Source organism: Somniosus microcephalus, chromosome 2 (genome assembly GCF_052327205.1).
Source record: "Somniosus microcephalus isolate GS21.2 chromosome 2, FLI_Smic_1.0, whole genome shotgun sequence".
Taxonomy (NCBI): domain Eukaryota; kingdom Metazoa; phylum Chordata; class Chondrichthyes; order Squaliformes; family Somniosidae; genus Somniosus; species Somniosus microcephalus.
The window spans coordinates 138,340,775-138,354,597 of NC_140988.1; the positions used below are offsets into that span (position 1 = coordinate 138,340,775).

The 13,823-nt window shown below is 54.7% G+C and overlaps 1 protein-coding gene across 4 annotated transcripts in view; it reads left to right on the forward strand.

Moving 5' to 3' along the window:
• pde5ab (phosphodiesterase 5A, cGMP-specific, b) overlaps window positions 1-13,823 on the forward strand; it is a 216,616-nt gene that overhangs the window by 195,219 nt on the left and 7,574 nt on the right. For all 4 annotated transcript variants that reach the window (XM_085962982.1, XM_085962974.1, XM_085962965.1 and 1 more), the window contains 2 exons: window positions 12,834-12,908; window positions 13,074-13,157. In XM_085962982.1, the coding sequence (XP_085819108.1) occupies window positions 12,834-12,908; window positions 13,074-13,157 (159 nt within the window). The remainder of the gene's footprint in view (window positions 1-12,833; window positions 12,909-13,073; window positions 13,158-13,823) is intronic.

Consider the following 13,823-nt stretch of genomic DNA (forward strand, 5'->3'; position numbering starts at 1 on the left):
GCCGTCATCCTCGGCCTTCGTAAAAAACAAACATCACATCCTCGGCCTTCAAAAAACAAACATCAAATTCTCGGCCTCAGAAAACAAACACAACTGCCCACACATTCTACTTTTTGGCCCGCGAGGGCGATGCCTTGGGCATCTTTGTGTGGCCCCTGCCCACCCTGCTGCTCCTCCTCAAAGTGAGGCCATTGGCTGCTGCAAGGCTGGGGGCAGGCTCCTGAGGGGCACATGTCGTGATGGCAGATGCCCTTGGGGGTCGGCCTAGACGACGTCTGGCCGTCGAGGGGCCGGCTGGTGAATGCTGCAGCTGTGGCTGGCCAGCATCAGTCGCTGCAGCAGCTCCTGGCAGCTCCACTGGGGGAGTGGCAGTGGCGGCTGGAGGAATGGGGGCAAGCTGGCGGATGGCAGGCGCTCGCTGGTCGCCTGAGACACTGGCACTCGGCCGGGCCAGCACTGCAGCATGCGCACCAATCTGCCGAGGGACAGACCGCTGTGCTGCTGCAACGCGCCGGGTGCCCTGGCGATGCCTGGCTGACACAGCGAGTGTGGCAGCAGTGAGTGCCCGTGTTGACCTGTTCAGTGACCTCATCAGAGCACCCAGTGACTGCACGGCACCACTGATCACCTGGCCACTCGCTGCCTGAGCTGCCCCGAATTCCGCCCGACTGGTGGCCTGTGAGGCCCCGAACCCGGTCACACTCCGAGACAGGGACTCGATGGCCTCAGGCAACTGTGCCACTACCCCCATGAGCTCCGCGTGCCGGCGCTCCGAGTCCGCGGACAAGTCCTAGAGGCGGCGCATCTCCTCGGCGATGGCCGTCTCCGGACTGGAGGCCGGACTCTCCCTCTGGGGAGAAGGCCGCCGAGCTGGCCGACCCTTCCTGCGTTGCTGGATGCCGCTGGGCCCAGCAATTGGACTCCCCTCCGACCCTTCCCCCCTCTGGGGAGAAGGCCGCTGAGCTTCCACCCCGCTCCCGCATTTCTGCAGGCCGCTGGTCCCAGCAGCTACCCTCCCCTCCGACACTTCCCCCACGCTCCCCTCCAGGGAAGACGTGTCCCCTACATTCGCATGGGTTGCCGCGGCTGAGGGTTCCCCTGATGGGCCGCCTTCCTCTTGCTCCTCCTCCTCCTCCTCTTCTGAGGGGCTGTCACTGGCAAGTTCAGGGACCTCTTCCTCACCATCTGAAAGCAGGAAGGCACAAGAGTAGCTTTAGAGTGAGAAGAGGGCGTCAGCGAGGGATGCATGAGTGGTGGCATTCAGCGCATTGGTCGGACAGTGGCAAAGGATGTAGATCTGATGCGCAAGTGGGACGAGAGAGGTCCAAAAGGTGATGTCCTTACCATTGGTGCCCAGAACAGGGTCGGCATCTCCAGATGCAATGGGGCCAATCACCCGGGCACCCATGATGCGCGCCACGCGATGTTGCAGCTCGGTGAGCGGCTGGATCTGGGGTCCGCCTCCCCCGGTCGCAGTCCGGCTCCTCTTATTATTGGCCAGCTTGGCCTGCAAGAGAAAGGACGGCCTCTAAGTACAGTGTGTAGCCCTGATCTTGTGTGCACTGCCTCCCATGGTCGAATAGCCTGGCCAGTGTGTAGCCCTGATCTTGTGTGCACTGCCTCCCATGGTCGAATAGCCTGGCCAGTGTGTTACGTGCACAATGTGCAGTTAATGTTCATGAGTGTCCCATAGCTGCTGCATGAGGGCTGGCCATTAGGGCTTTCAGGTCCCTTTGCCCATAATGTGAGGTGCACATGCAAGGATGAGGAGGACACTGGAAAGGGTACTCACCCTGACAATCCTGGCGAGGTCATTTAGCTTTTTGCGGCATTGGACACCGCTCCTGGGGACCTCGCTGTTGGATGTCACCTTGGTGGCGACATGCCTCCAGGCTCTCCGGTAGACGCGGGCCGGCGGCTTCCTGCCATTGTCCGGAAACAAAATATGGCGTCTCTTCTCCACTGCACCAACCAGCACCCTCAGATCAAGCTCTGAGAAGCGCTGCGCTCGTTCACGGGCCTTCTCCATGGTATCAGGCGCTATTTGGGTCCAGCAGCAGTGTTCAGGCCTAGCTGCAGGGCTCCACTATCCAGGGCGTGGCAGCAGACCAAGTCGACCCTTCCCCCTTAAGAGCTGGCCGGCGCCAGGGTGTCTGCTGTCAATCAAGAAATGGCCGCACCTGCGCTGCGCCCAGCCTCGGCGCTCTCGCTCAGCACCTCCGGCTTAGCGCCTAAAGAGAGGCGTGCATCGCCAGTTTTAGCACTCGAGCAAACTCTTAGGGCGAAGCTAATGAATATCGGAGAAGTGGCCTCGAATTTGCGCCGGGCGCAAACTTTAGCGGCCGCCCGACTTTACCGCCCCAAAAGTGGCTGTAATGAATTTCTAGGCCCATGAGTTGGTTCTTTTTTGTTTATAAACCTCATTAGTGGTTTTATTTCATCTCTAACAGGTCATAGCTCTTTACAAAAACTATATTACTGCATCTGAAAATCCTTTACAAAAAACTTTTTAAAAATCTTACCCGCTATCACCACCCTTTGTGAGATGCGCTAAATTTTCATGAATTGTTTTGGCACAAGTCCATGGCCAATGAACTCCAGGCAACGGGTTCCCAGTCTCACCCATTGGGCAAGTACTGGACAGAGAGAGAGAGAGACAGATAGAGAGAGATGGATAGAGAGAGACAGAGACAGAGAGAAAGAGAGATAGACAGAGAGTGACAGATAGAGAGAGAGTCAGAGAGAGAGAGACAGTGAGAGAGCCAGAGCGAGGGAGCCAGAGAGAGGAGAGAGAGGGGAAAGAGAGAGCGGGAGACAGAAAGAGAGAGAGAGACGGGGAGAGGGAGAGACAGAGAGAGAGAAAGAGAGCGAGAGTGGACGCCCTCCCCCATCCCTGGCCAAATCTGGACTGTAAGAAGGTAATTCCAGTTCACTGGGTAGATTTTTGATTTTGTGCCATGGTGTAAAATGGGTGACAGTGAGTCAGGAGCATGTTTTACATCTTCCCATTGGCTTCAATGTAAATAAAAATGGGGTGAGGTAGTTGTCGGTTGGATTCCAATCTGAAGCTATTTCCAGTGCAGCAGCAGCGCAGCATCGTTCAAAATCCTTCCTTTGTTCCAGAATAACTCCATACCTACCCCACCCCACACCCCCAATCCCACCCACATCCCAAACCCACCCCACACCCCCAATCCCACCCACACCCCAAACCCACCCCACACCTCAAACCCACCCCACACCCCCAATCCCACCCACACCCCAAACCCACACCACACCCCCAATCCCACCCACACCCCAAACCTACCCCACACCCCCAAACCCACCCCACACCTCAAACCCACACCACACCCCCAATCCCACCCACACCCCAAACCTACCCCATATCCCCAATCCCACCCATACCCCAAATCCACACCACCCCCCCAATCCCACCCACACCCCAAACCCACACCACACCCCCAATCCCACCCACACCGCAAACCTACCCCACACCCCCAATCCCACCCACACCTCAAACCCACCCCACACCCCAAACCTACCCCACACCCTCAAACCCACCCCACACCTCAAACCCACCCCACACCCCCAATCCCACCCACACCCCAAACCTACCCCACACCCCCAAACCCACCCCACACCTCAAACCCACCCCACACCCCCAATCCCACCCACACCCCAAACCCACACCACACCCCCAATCCCACCCATACCCCAAATCCACACCACCCCCCCAAACCCACCCCACACCTCAAACCCACCCCACACCCCCAATCCCACCCACACCCCAAACCTACCCCACACCCCCAAACCCACCCCACACCTCAAACCCACCCCACACCCCCAATCCCACCCACACCCCAAACCTACCCCACACCCCCAAACCCACCCCACACCTCAAACCCACCCCACACCCCCAAACCCACCCCACACCTCAAACCCACACCACACCCCCAATCCCACCCACACCCCAAACCTACCCCACACCCCCAAACCCACCCCACACCTCAAACCCACCCCACACCCCCAATCCCACCCACACCCCAAACCTACCCCACACCCCCAAACCCACCCCACACCTCAAACCCACCCCACACCCCCAATCCCACCCACACCCCAAACCCACACCACACCCCCAATCCCACCCACACCCCAAACCTACCCCACACCCCCAAACCCACCCCACACCTCAAACCCACACCACACCCCCAATCCCACCACACCCCAAACCCACACCACACCCCAATCCCACCCACACTGCAAACCTACCCCACACCCCCAAACCCAACCCACACCTCAAACCCACCCCACACCCCCAAACCCACCCCACACCCCCAAACCCACCCACACCCCAAACCCACCCAACACCCCCAATCTCACCCACACCCCAAACCCACTTCACACCCCAAACCTATCACAGACCCCCAATCCCACCCCACACCCCAAACCCACCCCACACCCCCAATCCCACCCACACCCCAAACCTACCCCACACCCCCAAACCCAACCCACACCTCAAACCCACCCCACACCCCCAAACCCACCCCACACCCCCAAATCCACCCCACACCCCAAGCCCACCCAACACCCCCAATCTCACCCACACCCCAAACCCACTTCACACCCCAAACCTATCACAGACCCCCAATCCCACCCCACACCCCAAACCCACCCCACACCCCAATCCCACCCACACCCCAAACCCACCCAACACCCCCAATCCCACCCACACCCCAAACCCACTTCACACCCCAAACCTATCACAGACCCCCAATCCCACCCCACACCCCAAACCCACCCCACACCCCCAATCCCACCCACACCCCAAACCCACCCAACACCCCCAATCCCACCCCACACCCCAAACCTACACTGATACCCACCCCACACCCCAAACCTACCCCACACCCCCAATCCCACCCCACACCCCAAACCTACCCTGATACCCACTCCACACCCCCAATCCCACCCCATATCTCAAACCTACCCTGATATACACCCCACACCCCCTAATCCCAAACCTACCCTGATACCCATCCCACACTCCCAACCCCACCAACAGCCCGCCGACACTCCCAAACCCACCCCGATACCCCCAAAACTACCCCACATTCCCCACACCCCCAAACCCACCCCACACCCCCAATCCCACCCTACACCCCTAACCCACCCCACACCCTCAAACCTACCCTGAAACCCACCCCACACCTCGAACCCACTCCACACCCCAACCCACCCCACATCCCCAACCTACCCTGATACCCACCCCACACCCCCAATCCCACCCCACACCCCAAACCCACCCTGATACTCACCCCACACCCCCAATCCCACCCTACACCCCAAACCCACACAACACCTCCAAACCTACCCCGATACCCACCCCACACCCCCAATCCCACCCCACACCCCAATCCCACCCACGCCCCAAACCCACCCCACATCCCCAATCCCACCCACACTCCATCCCACCCCACACCCACAATCCCACCCACACCCCAAACCTATCCCATACCCCAAACCCACCCCACACCTCAAACCTACCCAGATACCCACCCCACACCCCAAACCTACCCCACACCCCCAATCCTACCCCACACCCCAAACCTTCACTGATACCCACCCCACACCCCAAACCTACCCCACACCCACAATCCCACCCACACCCCAAACCTACCCCACACCCCCAATCCCACCCACACCACAAACCTACCCCACACCCCCAATCCCACCACACACCCCAAACCTACCCTGATACCCACCCCACACCCCCAATCCCACCCCAAATCTCAAACCTACCCTGATACCCACCCCACACCCCCAATCCCACCCCAAATCTCAAACCTACCCTGATACCCACCCCACACTCCCAATCCCACCCACAGCCCACTGACACTCCCAAACCCACCCCGATACCCCCAAAACTACCCCACATTCCCCACACCCCCATACCCACCCCACACCCCCAATCCCACCCTACACCCCTAACCCACCCCACAACCCCAAACCTACCCTGAAACCCACCTCACACCTCAAACCCTCCCCACACCCCCAACCCACCCCACACCCCCAACCTACCCTGATACCCACCCCAAACCTCGAATCCCACACATATCCCAAACCCACCCCACATCCCCAGTCCCACCCACACTCCAAACCCACCCCACACCCACAATCCCACCACACCCCAAACCTATCCCACACCCCAAACCCACCCGACGCCTCAAACCCACCCACACCCCAAACCTACCCCACACCCCCAATCCCACCCCACACCTCAAACCCACTCCACACCCCCAATCCCACCCCACACCCCAAACCCACCCCACACCCCCAATCCCACCCACACCCCAAACCCCCCCCAAACCTATCCCACACCCCCAATCCCACCCACACGCCAAACCCACCCGACTGCCACAATCCCACCCACACCCCAAACCTACCCCACACCCCCAATCCCACCCCACACCTCAAACCCACTCCACACCCCCAATCCCACCCCACACCCCAAACCCACCCCACACCCCGAATCCCACCCACACCCCAAACCCCCCCAAACCTATCCCACACCCCCAATCCCACCCACACTCCAAACCCACCCCACACCCACAATCCCACCCACACCCCAAACCTACCCCACACCCCCAATCCCACCCACACCCCAAACCCACCCCAAACCCCAAACCTATCCCACACCCCCAATCCCACCCACACTCCAAACCCACCCCACACCCACAATCCCACCCACACCCCAAACCTATCCCATACCCCAAACCCACCCCACACCTCAAACCTACCCTGACACCCACCCCACACCCCAAACCTACCCCACACCCCCAATCCCACCCCACACCCCAAACCTACACTGATACCCACCCCACACCCCAAACCTACCCCACACCCCCAATCCCACCCCACACCCAAACCTACACTGATACCCACCCCACACCCCAAACCTACCCCACACCCACAATCCCACCCACACCCCAAACCTACCCTGATACCCACCCCACCCCCCCAATCCCACCCCACACCCCAAACCTACCCCACCCCCCCAATCCCACCCCCACCCCAAACCTACCCTGATACCCACCCCACACCCCCAATCCCACCCCACACCCCAAACCTACCCTGATACCCACCCCACACCCCCAATCCCACCCCACACCCCAAACCTACCCTGATATCCACCCCACACCCCCAAACCCACCCCATATCTCAAACCTACCCTGATACACACCCCACACCCTCTAATCTCAAACCTTCTTTGATACCCACCCCACACTCCCAACCCAACCCACAGCCCGCCGACACTCCCAAACCCACCCCGATACCCCCAAAACTACCCCACATTCTCCACACCCCCAAACCCACCCTACACCCCCAATCCCACCCTACACCCCAAACCCACCCCACACCCCAAACCTATCCCACACCCCCAATCCCACCCACACCCCCAACCCACCCCACACCCCCAACCCACCCTGATACTCACCCCACACCCCCAATACCACCCCACACCCCAAACCCACCCTGATACCCACCCCACACCCCCAATCCCACCCTACACCCCAAACCCACCCCACACCTCCAAACCTACCCTGATACCCACCCCACACCTCAAAACCACCCCACACCCCCAACCTACCCTGATACCCAACCCACACCTCCAATTCCACTCCACACCCCAATCCCACCCACACCCCAAACCTATCCCACACCACCAATCCCACCCACACCCCCAATCCCACCCACACCCCAAACCCACCCCACATCCCCAATCCCACCCCACACCCACAATCCCACCCAATACAATACAATACAATACAAATCGCTTTATTGGCATGATAAGGTACATCTTATGTTGCCAAAGCATCAAAATACATTTATGGTTGAACACATAAACGCGGTTCCATTCATACAGTGTATAAACAGGTATATCCCTGAGTTTATAAATATACCTACCCCACACCCCACACCCCCAATCCCACCCCACACCTCAAACCCACTCCACACCCCCAATCCCACCCCACACCCCAAACCCACCCCAATCCCACCCACACACCAAACCCACCCCAAACCTATCCCACACCCTCAATCCCACCCACACGCCAAACCCACCCGACAGCCACAATCCCACCCACAACCCAAACCTACCCCACACCCCTAATCCCACCACACACCTCAAACACATTCCACACCCCCAATCCCACCCAAACCCACCCCACACCCCCAATCCCACCCACACCCCAAACCCACCCCAAACCTATCCCACACCCCCAATCCCACCCACACTCCATACCGACCCGACAGCCAAAATCCCACCACACACCCCAAACCTACCCCACACCCCCAATCCCACTCCACACCTCAAACCCACTCCACACCCCCAATCCCACCCCACACCCCAACCCCACCCCACACCTCGAATCCCACCCCACACCTCAAACCCACTCCACACCCCCAATCCCACCCCACACCCCAAACCCACCCCACACCCCCAATCCCACCCACACTCCAAACCCACCCCACACCCACAATCCCACCCACACCCCAAACCTACCCCACACCCCCAAACCCACCCCACACCTACAATCCCACCCACACCCCAAACCTACCCCACACCCACAATCCCACCCAACAAACCCACCCCACACCCCCAATCCCACCCAAAGTAATGGTGGGAAATATGGAGATGGCAAAAACACTGAATGAATATTTTGTATCAGTCTTTACAGTAGAGGACACTGGACAAACAGGGGGCTATGGGGGGGAAGAGCTAAACACGATCAAAATCACTAAGGAAGTGGTACTCGGTAAAATAATGGGACTCAAGGCGGATAAATCGCCTGGACCGGATGGCTTACATCCTAGGGTCTTGAGGGAAGTGGCGGTAGGGATTGTGGATGCATTGGTAATAATTTTCCAAAACTCCCTGGACTCGGCAAAGGTCCCGGCAGACTGGAAAACTGCTAATGTAACACCCTTATTTAAAAAGGGCAGTAGACAGAAGGCTGGAAACTATAGACCAGTTAGCCTAACATCTGTGGTAGGTAAAATGTTGGAGTCCATTATTAAGGAGACAGTAACAGGACATTTGGATAATCATAATTTAATAGGACAAAGTCAGCATGGTTTTATGAAGGGGAAGTCATGTTTGACAAATTTGCTGGAGTTCTTTGAGGAAGTAACATATAGGGTGGATAAAGGGGAACCAGTGGACGTAGTGTATTTAGACTTCCAAAAGGCATTTCACAAGGTGCCACACAATAGATTATTGCTTAAGATAAAAAATCACGGGATTGGGGGTAATATTCTGGCATGGATAGAGGATTGGCTATCTGACAGAAGGCAGAGAGTTGGGATAAATGGTTCATTCTCGGACTGGCAATCAGTAACTAGTGGTGTTCCGCAGGGGTCAGTGCTGGGTCCCCAACTCTTTACAATCTATATTAACAATTTGGAGGAGGGGACCGAGTGTAACATATCAAAGTTTGCAGATGATACTAAGATGGGGGGGAAAGTAGTGAGTGAGGAGGACATAAAAAACCTGCAAGGGGACATAGACAGGCTAAGTAAGTGGGCAGAGATTTGGCAGATGGAATACAATACTGGAAAGTGTGAGGTTATGCACTTTGGCAGGAAAAATCGTAGAGCAAGTTATTATCTTAATGGCAAGAAACTGGAAAGTACTGAAGTACAAAGGGATCTGGGGGTCCTGGTGCACGAAACTCAAAAGGTTAGTATACAGGTGCAGCAAGTGATTAAGAAGGCCAATGGAATGTTGGCTTTCATTGCTAGGGGGATAGAATATAAAAATAGGGAGGTATTGCTTCAGTTGTACAAGGTATTGGTGAGACCGCACCTGGAATACTGCATACAGTTTTGGTGTCCATACTTAAGAAAAGACATACTTGCTCTCGAGTCAGTACAAAGAAGGTTCACTCGGTTAATCCCGGGGATGAGGGGATGGACATATGAGGAGAGGTTGAGTAGATTGGGACTCTACTCATTGGAGTTCAGAAGAATGAGAGGCGATCTTATTGAAACATATAAGATTGTGAAGGGATTGGATCGGGTGGATGCGGGGAGGATGTTCCCGATGATGGGTGAAACTAGAACTAGGGGGCATAATCTTAGAATAAGGGGCTGCTCTTTCAAAACTGAGATGAGGAGGAACTACTTCACTCAGAGGGTGGTAGGTCCATGGAATATGCTGCCCCAAAAAGCTGTAGAAGCTACATCATTACATAAATTTAAAACAGAAATACACAGTTTCCTAGAAGTAAAGGGAATTAAGGGTTACGGGGAGCGGGCAGGAATTTGGACATGAGTGTAGGTTCGGATCGGCCATGGCCCTGTGGGTAGCGGAGCGGGCCCAGGGGCCGTGTAGCCTGATCCTGCTCCTATTTCGTGTGTCTAATTCTGTTAGATTCAGGAGATGGTTCTGTGATAGTAGATTGGCAGTTAGGATCAGATCAGCCATGATCTTATTGAATGGCGGAGCAGGCTCGAGGGGCCGATTGGCCTACTCCTGCTCCTATTTCTTATGTTCTTATGTTCTTAAACCCCAAAATTACCCTGATACCCACCCCACACCTCCAATCCCACCCCACACCCCAAACCTGCACTGATACCCACTCCACACCCCAAACCTATCCCACACCCATAATCCCACCCACACCCCAAACCTACCCCACACCCTCAATCCCACCCCACAAACCCACCCCACACCCCCAATCCCACCCACACCCCAAACCTACCCTGATACCTACCCCACACCCCCAATCCCACCCCACACCCCAAACCTACCCTGATACCCACCCCACACCCCCAATCCCACCCCACACCCCAAACCTACCTGATACCCACCCCACACCCCCAATCCCACCCCATATCTCAAACCTACCCTGATACACACCCCACACCCCCTAATCCCAAACCTACCCTGATACCCACCCCACACTCCCAATCCCACCCACAGCCTGCCCACACTCCCAAACCCACCCCAATACCCCCAAAACTACCCCACATTCCCCACACCCACCCCCCAATCCCACCCTACACCCCAAACCCACCCCACACCCCCAAACCTACCCTGATACCCACCCTACCCTGATACCCACCCCACACCCCCAACCCCACCCCACACCCCAAACCTACCCCAGACCCCAAACCTACCCTGATACACACCCTGATGTAAGAAAACTACTAGGCACTTGGTCTAAGTATTAAACAAGGCTTTAATCAACTGTTTTTCAACATGGAGATCTAGTTGTGTCCTTCACTAGTTCCTGTTAAGGAATGTCCTGAGCAAGCTGGGCCCATGCCCGAGTATTTATACTCTCCCTGGACAGCACCACCAGCAGGCCACCCAGTATTATTTCATAAGTCATTTCCACATGAATGACAAGATTCATGTCACACCCCACACCCCCAAACCCACCCCACACACCCAATCCCACCCCAAACCTACCCTGTTACCCACCCCACACCCCCAAACCCACCCCACACACCCAATCCCACCCCAAACCTACCCTGATACCCACCCCACACACCCAAACCCACCCCACCCCCCCATTCCCAACCCAAACCTACCCTGATACCCACCCCACACCCCCAAACCCACCCCACACCCCCAATGCCAACCCACACCCCAAACCTACCCCACACCCCCAAACCCATCCCAAACCTACCCTGATACCCACTCCACACCCCCAAACCCACTCCACACCCCCAAACCCACCCCACACCCACACCCCCAAACCCACCCCACCCCACACCCCAAACTTACCCCACACCCCCAAACCCACCCCACATTCCCTAAACCCACCCCACACCCCCAAACCTACCCTGATACCCACCCCACACCCCCAAACCCACCCCGATACCCATCCCACACTCCCAAACTGATCATTAGATGTGATTGCTCCCCTCAACTTGGCATTGGTCGGTAGTAATTGTCACCCGCATATGATTTCCCGCACTAAAGCCATCTTAAAACAGGTTTCATCACCACTCAAAGTAGTTGGAATGATTTTGTGAAAGCTGGAAAAAAGACAGAAATGACTGGACTCCAGTGGGGTCATTTGCGAGGCTTTGCTGCAGACACTAGCAATATAATCTCACAAAATTACCCCTAGATATTGAATTTGCAGTCTGCAAACATTGGTCTGAGGCATGAAAATCCTAATTCCTGATATCAGTAAATTTAAATGCTTTTTAATTTAAGTATCTGGATCATACTCCCCAACAGGGCCCAGACTTACTTCTTTGTGCAGTAAACCATCTCCAATTGTTTTATTTATTACAAGTTTGTAACTCTTTAAGGTCGATGACATAAACAGCTAAATCCATTACAATCCAAATCTCAGTAAATCATACACCTGATATAAATACATTATTGTCAGTTTCCTCCCTTTCCTTTTATCAGGCACCCCTTGCCAAGCACCATTTCATGAGTGAGGGTGGGCAGGTGAGCCTGATGATCCCAAGCCTGTCGATGTTGCTCTTGAACTAATCATTGGGAGCTGCACAAAAGCAGCTCAGGGTAATTCACGCTCCAGTTTTCTCGATTTCCAGCTTCTGTGCAGCACCGCTCATAGAAAATGCTGTCTGAAATCTGTGTAACACCACTTTGTGGCACCGCATGTTATAATACCAAGTGCTGGGCCATATAAGTAAATTTGTATCCTGTTGCGACTTGTTTATGGCTCAGCCATTGTTATAGCAGCATGTCTATCAAATAAAACTGATTTTGCATACTTCAGTTAGTTTTAACAAATAAAATAAGAAACCCCGTTTGTGTTAATTCTACAACTGCATCATTTCAGACAGCCGAACTTGTGGCAACAGAATTTTTTGAACAAGGTGACAAGGAGAGAGAGGAGTTAAACATCGAACCCATTGTATGTATCAGATTTTATGATTTCTGTATACTTAAACAAAATACAGATGTAGTCTAGCAATGCTGCTGCCATTTAGTTTTAAAATGGAAATGTGTTTCTCTGATAGAGAAATACTGTTTTTGAATGATATTTCTCATGCATTATTTTTTAAAATTTCGTTTGAAGGATTTAATGAACAGAGAGAAACGTGATCAGATCCCCAGCATGCAGGTTGGATTCATTGATGCAATCTGTATTAAGCTATACGAGGTAACACTTTTCAGTATTAAATACCCATTGCAACTTTCAAAAAATGCATTTGCCTGCAATTTCAGCAGGCGGGGTGGGGGGGGGTGGTTGCAGGAATGTGTTTCCTGGTCTCTTGCCATAACTTTGGCGGTAGATCAGCAGAACCCCAGAGAAATATCATAAATTGCTATTTACACCATTTTTCCGGGATTCCGCCAAAGTTACAGCAGAAGATCAGGAAGACCACTCGAAAATTCTCCCTTATTCATTTTTTTCTTCTGGATAGTATTCTATGAAAATGAGCTTCTGGAAATGTCCTATAATTAAAATTTTAAACGGGATCTCTTTAGGGTCAAATTGGGTCTAAGATTATACACCTGGCCATAAAAGATTGGAACAGAACTCACTATGGCAAACTGTAACTTAATACTCAAGCTAGGCAGGTCCCCAGTACTCCAGCCCACTGCTGATGATTGACCAACCAAACTGGCTCATTATTAAGAAAGGGATGGGTAGATATGTCAGTGGTGGATGAGATTCTTTCCATACAGTTCCATTTGACAAACCAACACCATAACATCTCAAACCTGAACAAGCAGCAAGAAGTTTACCAGTGCTCCATGCCGGCAAGCTGTGGAGTTCCAACTGGTTAAATTCTAACATAACCCCAGTGCACACTTGGGGGTT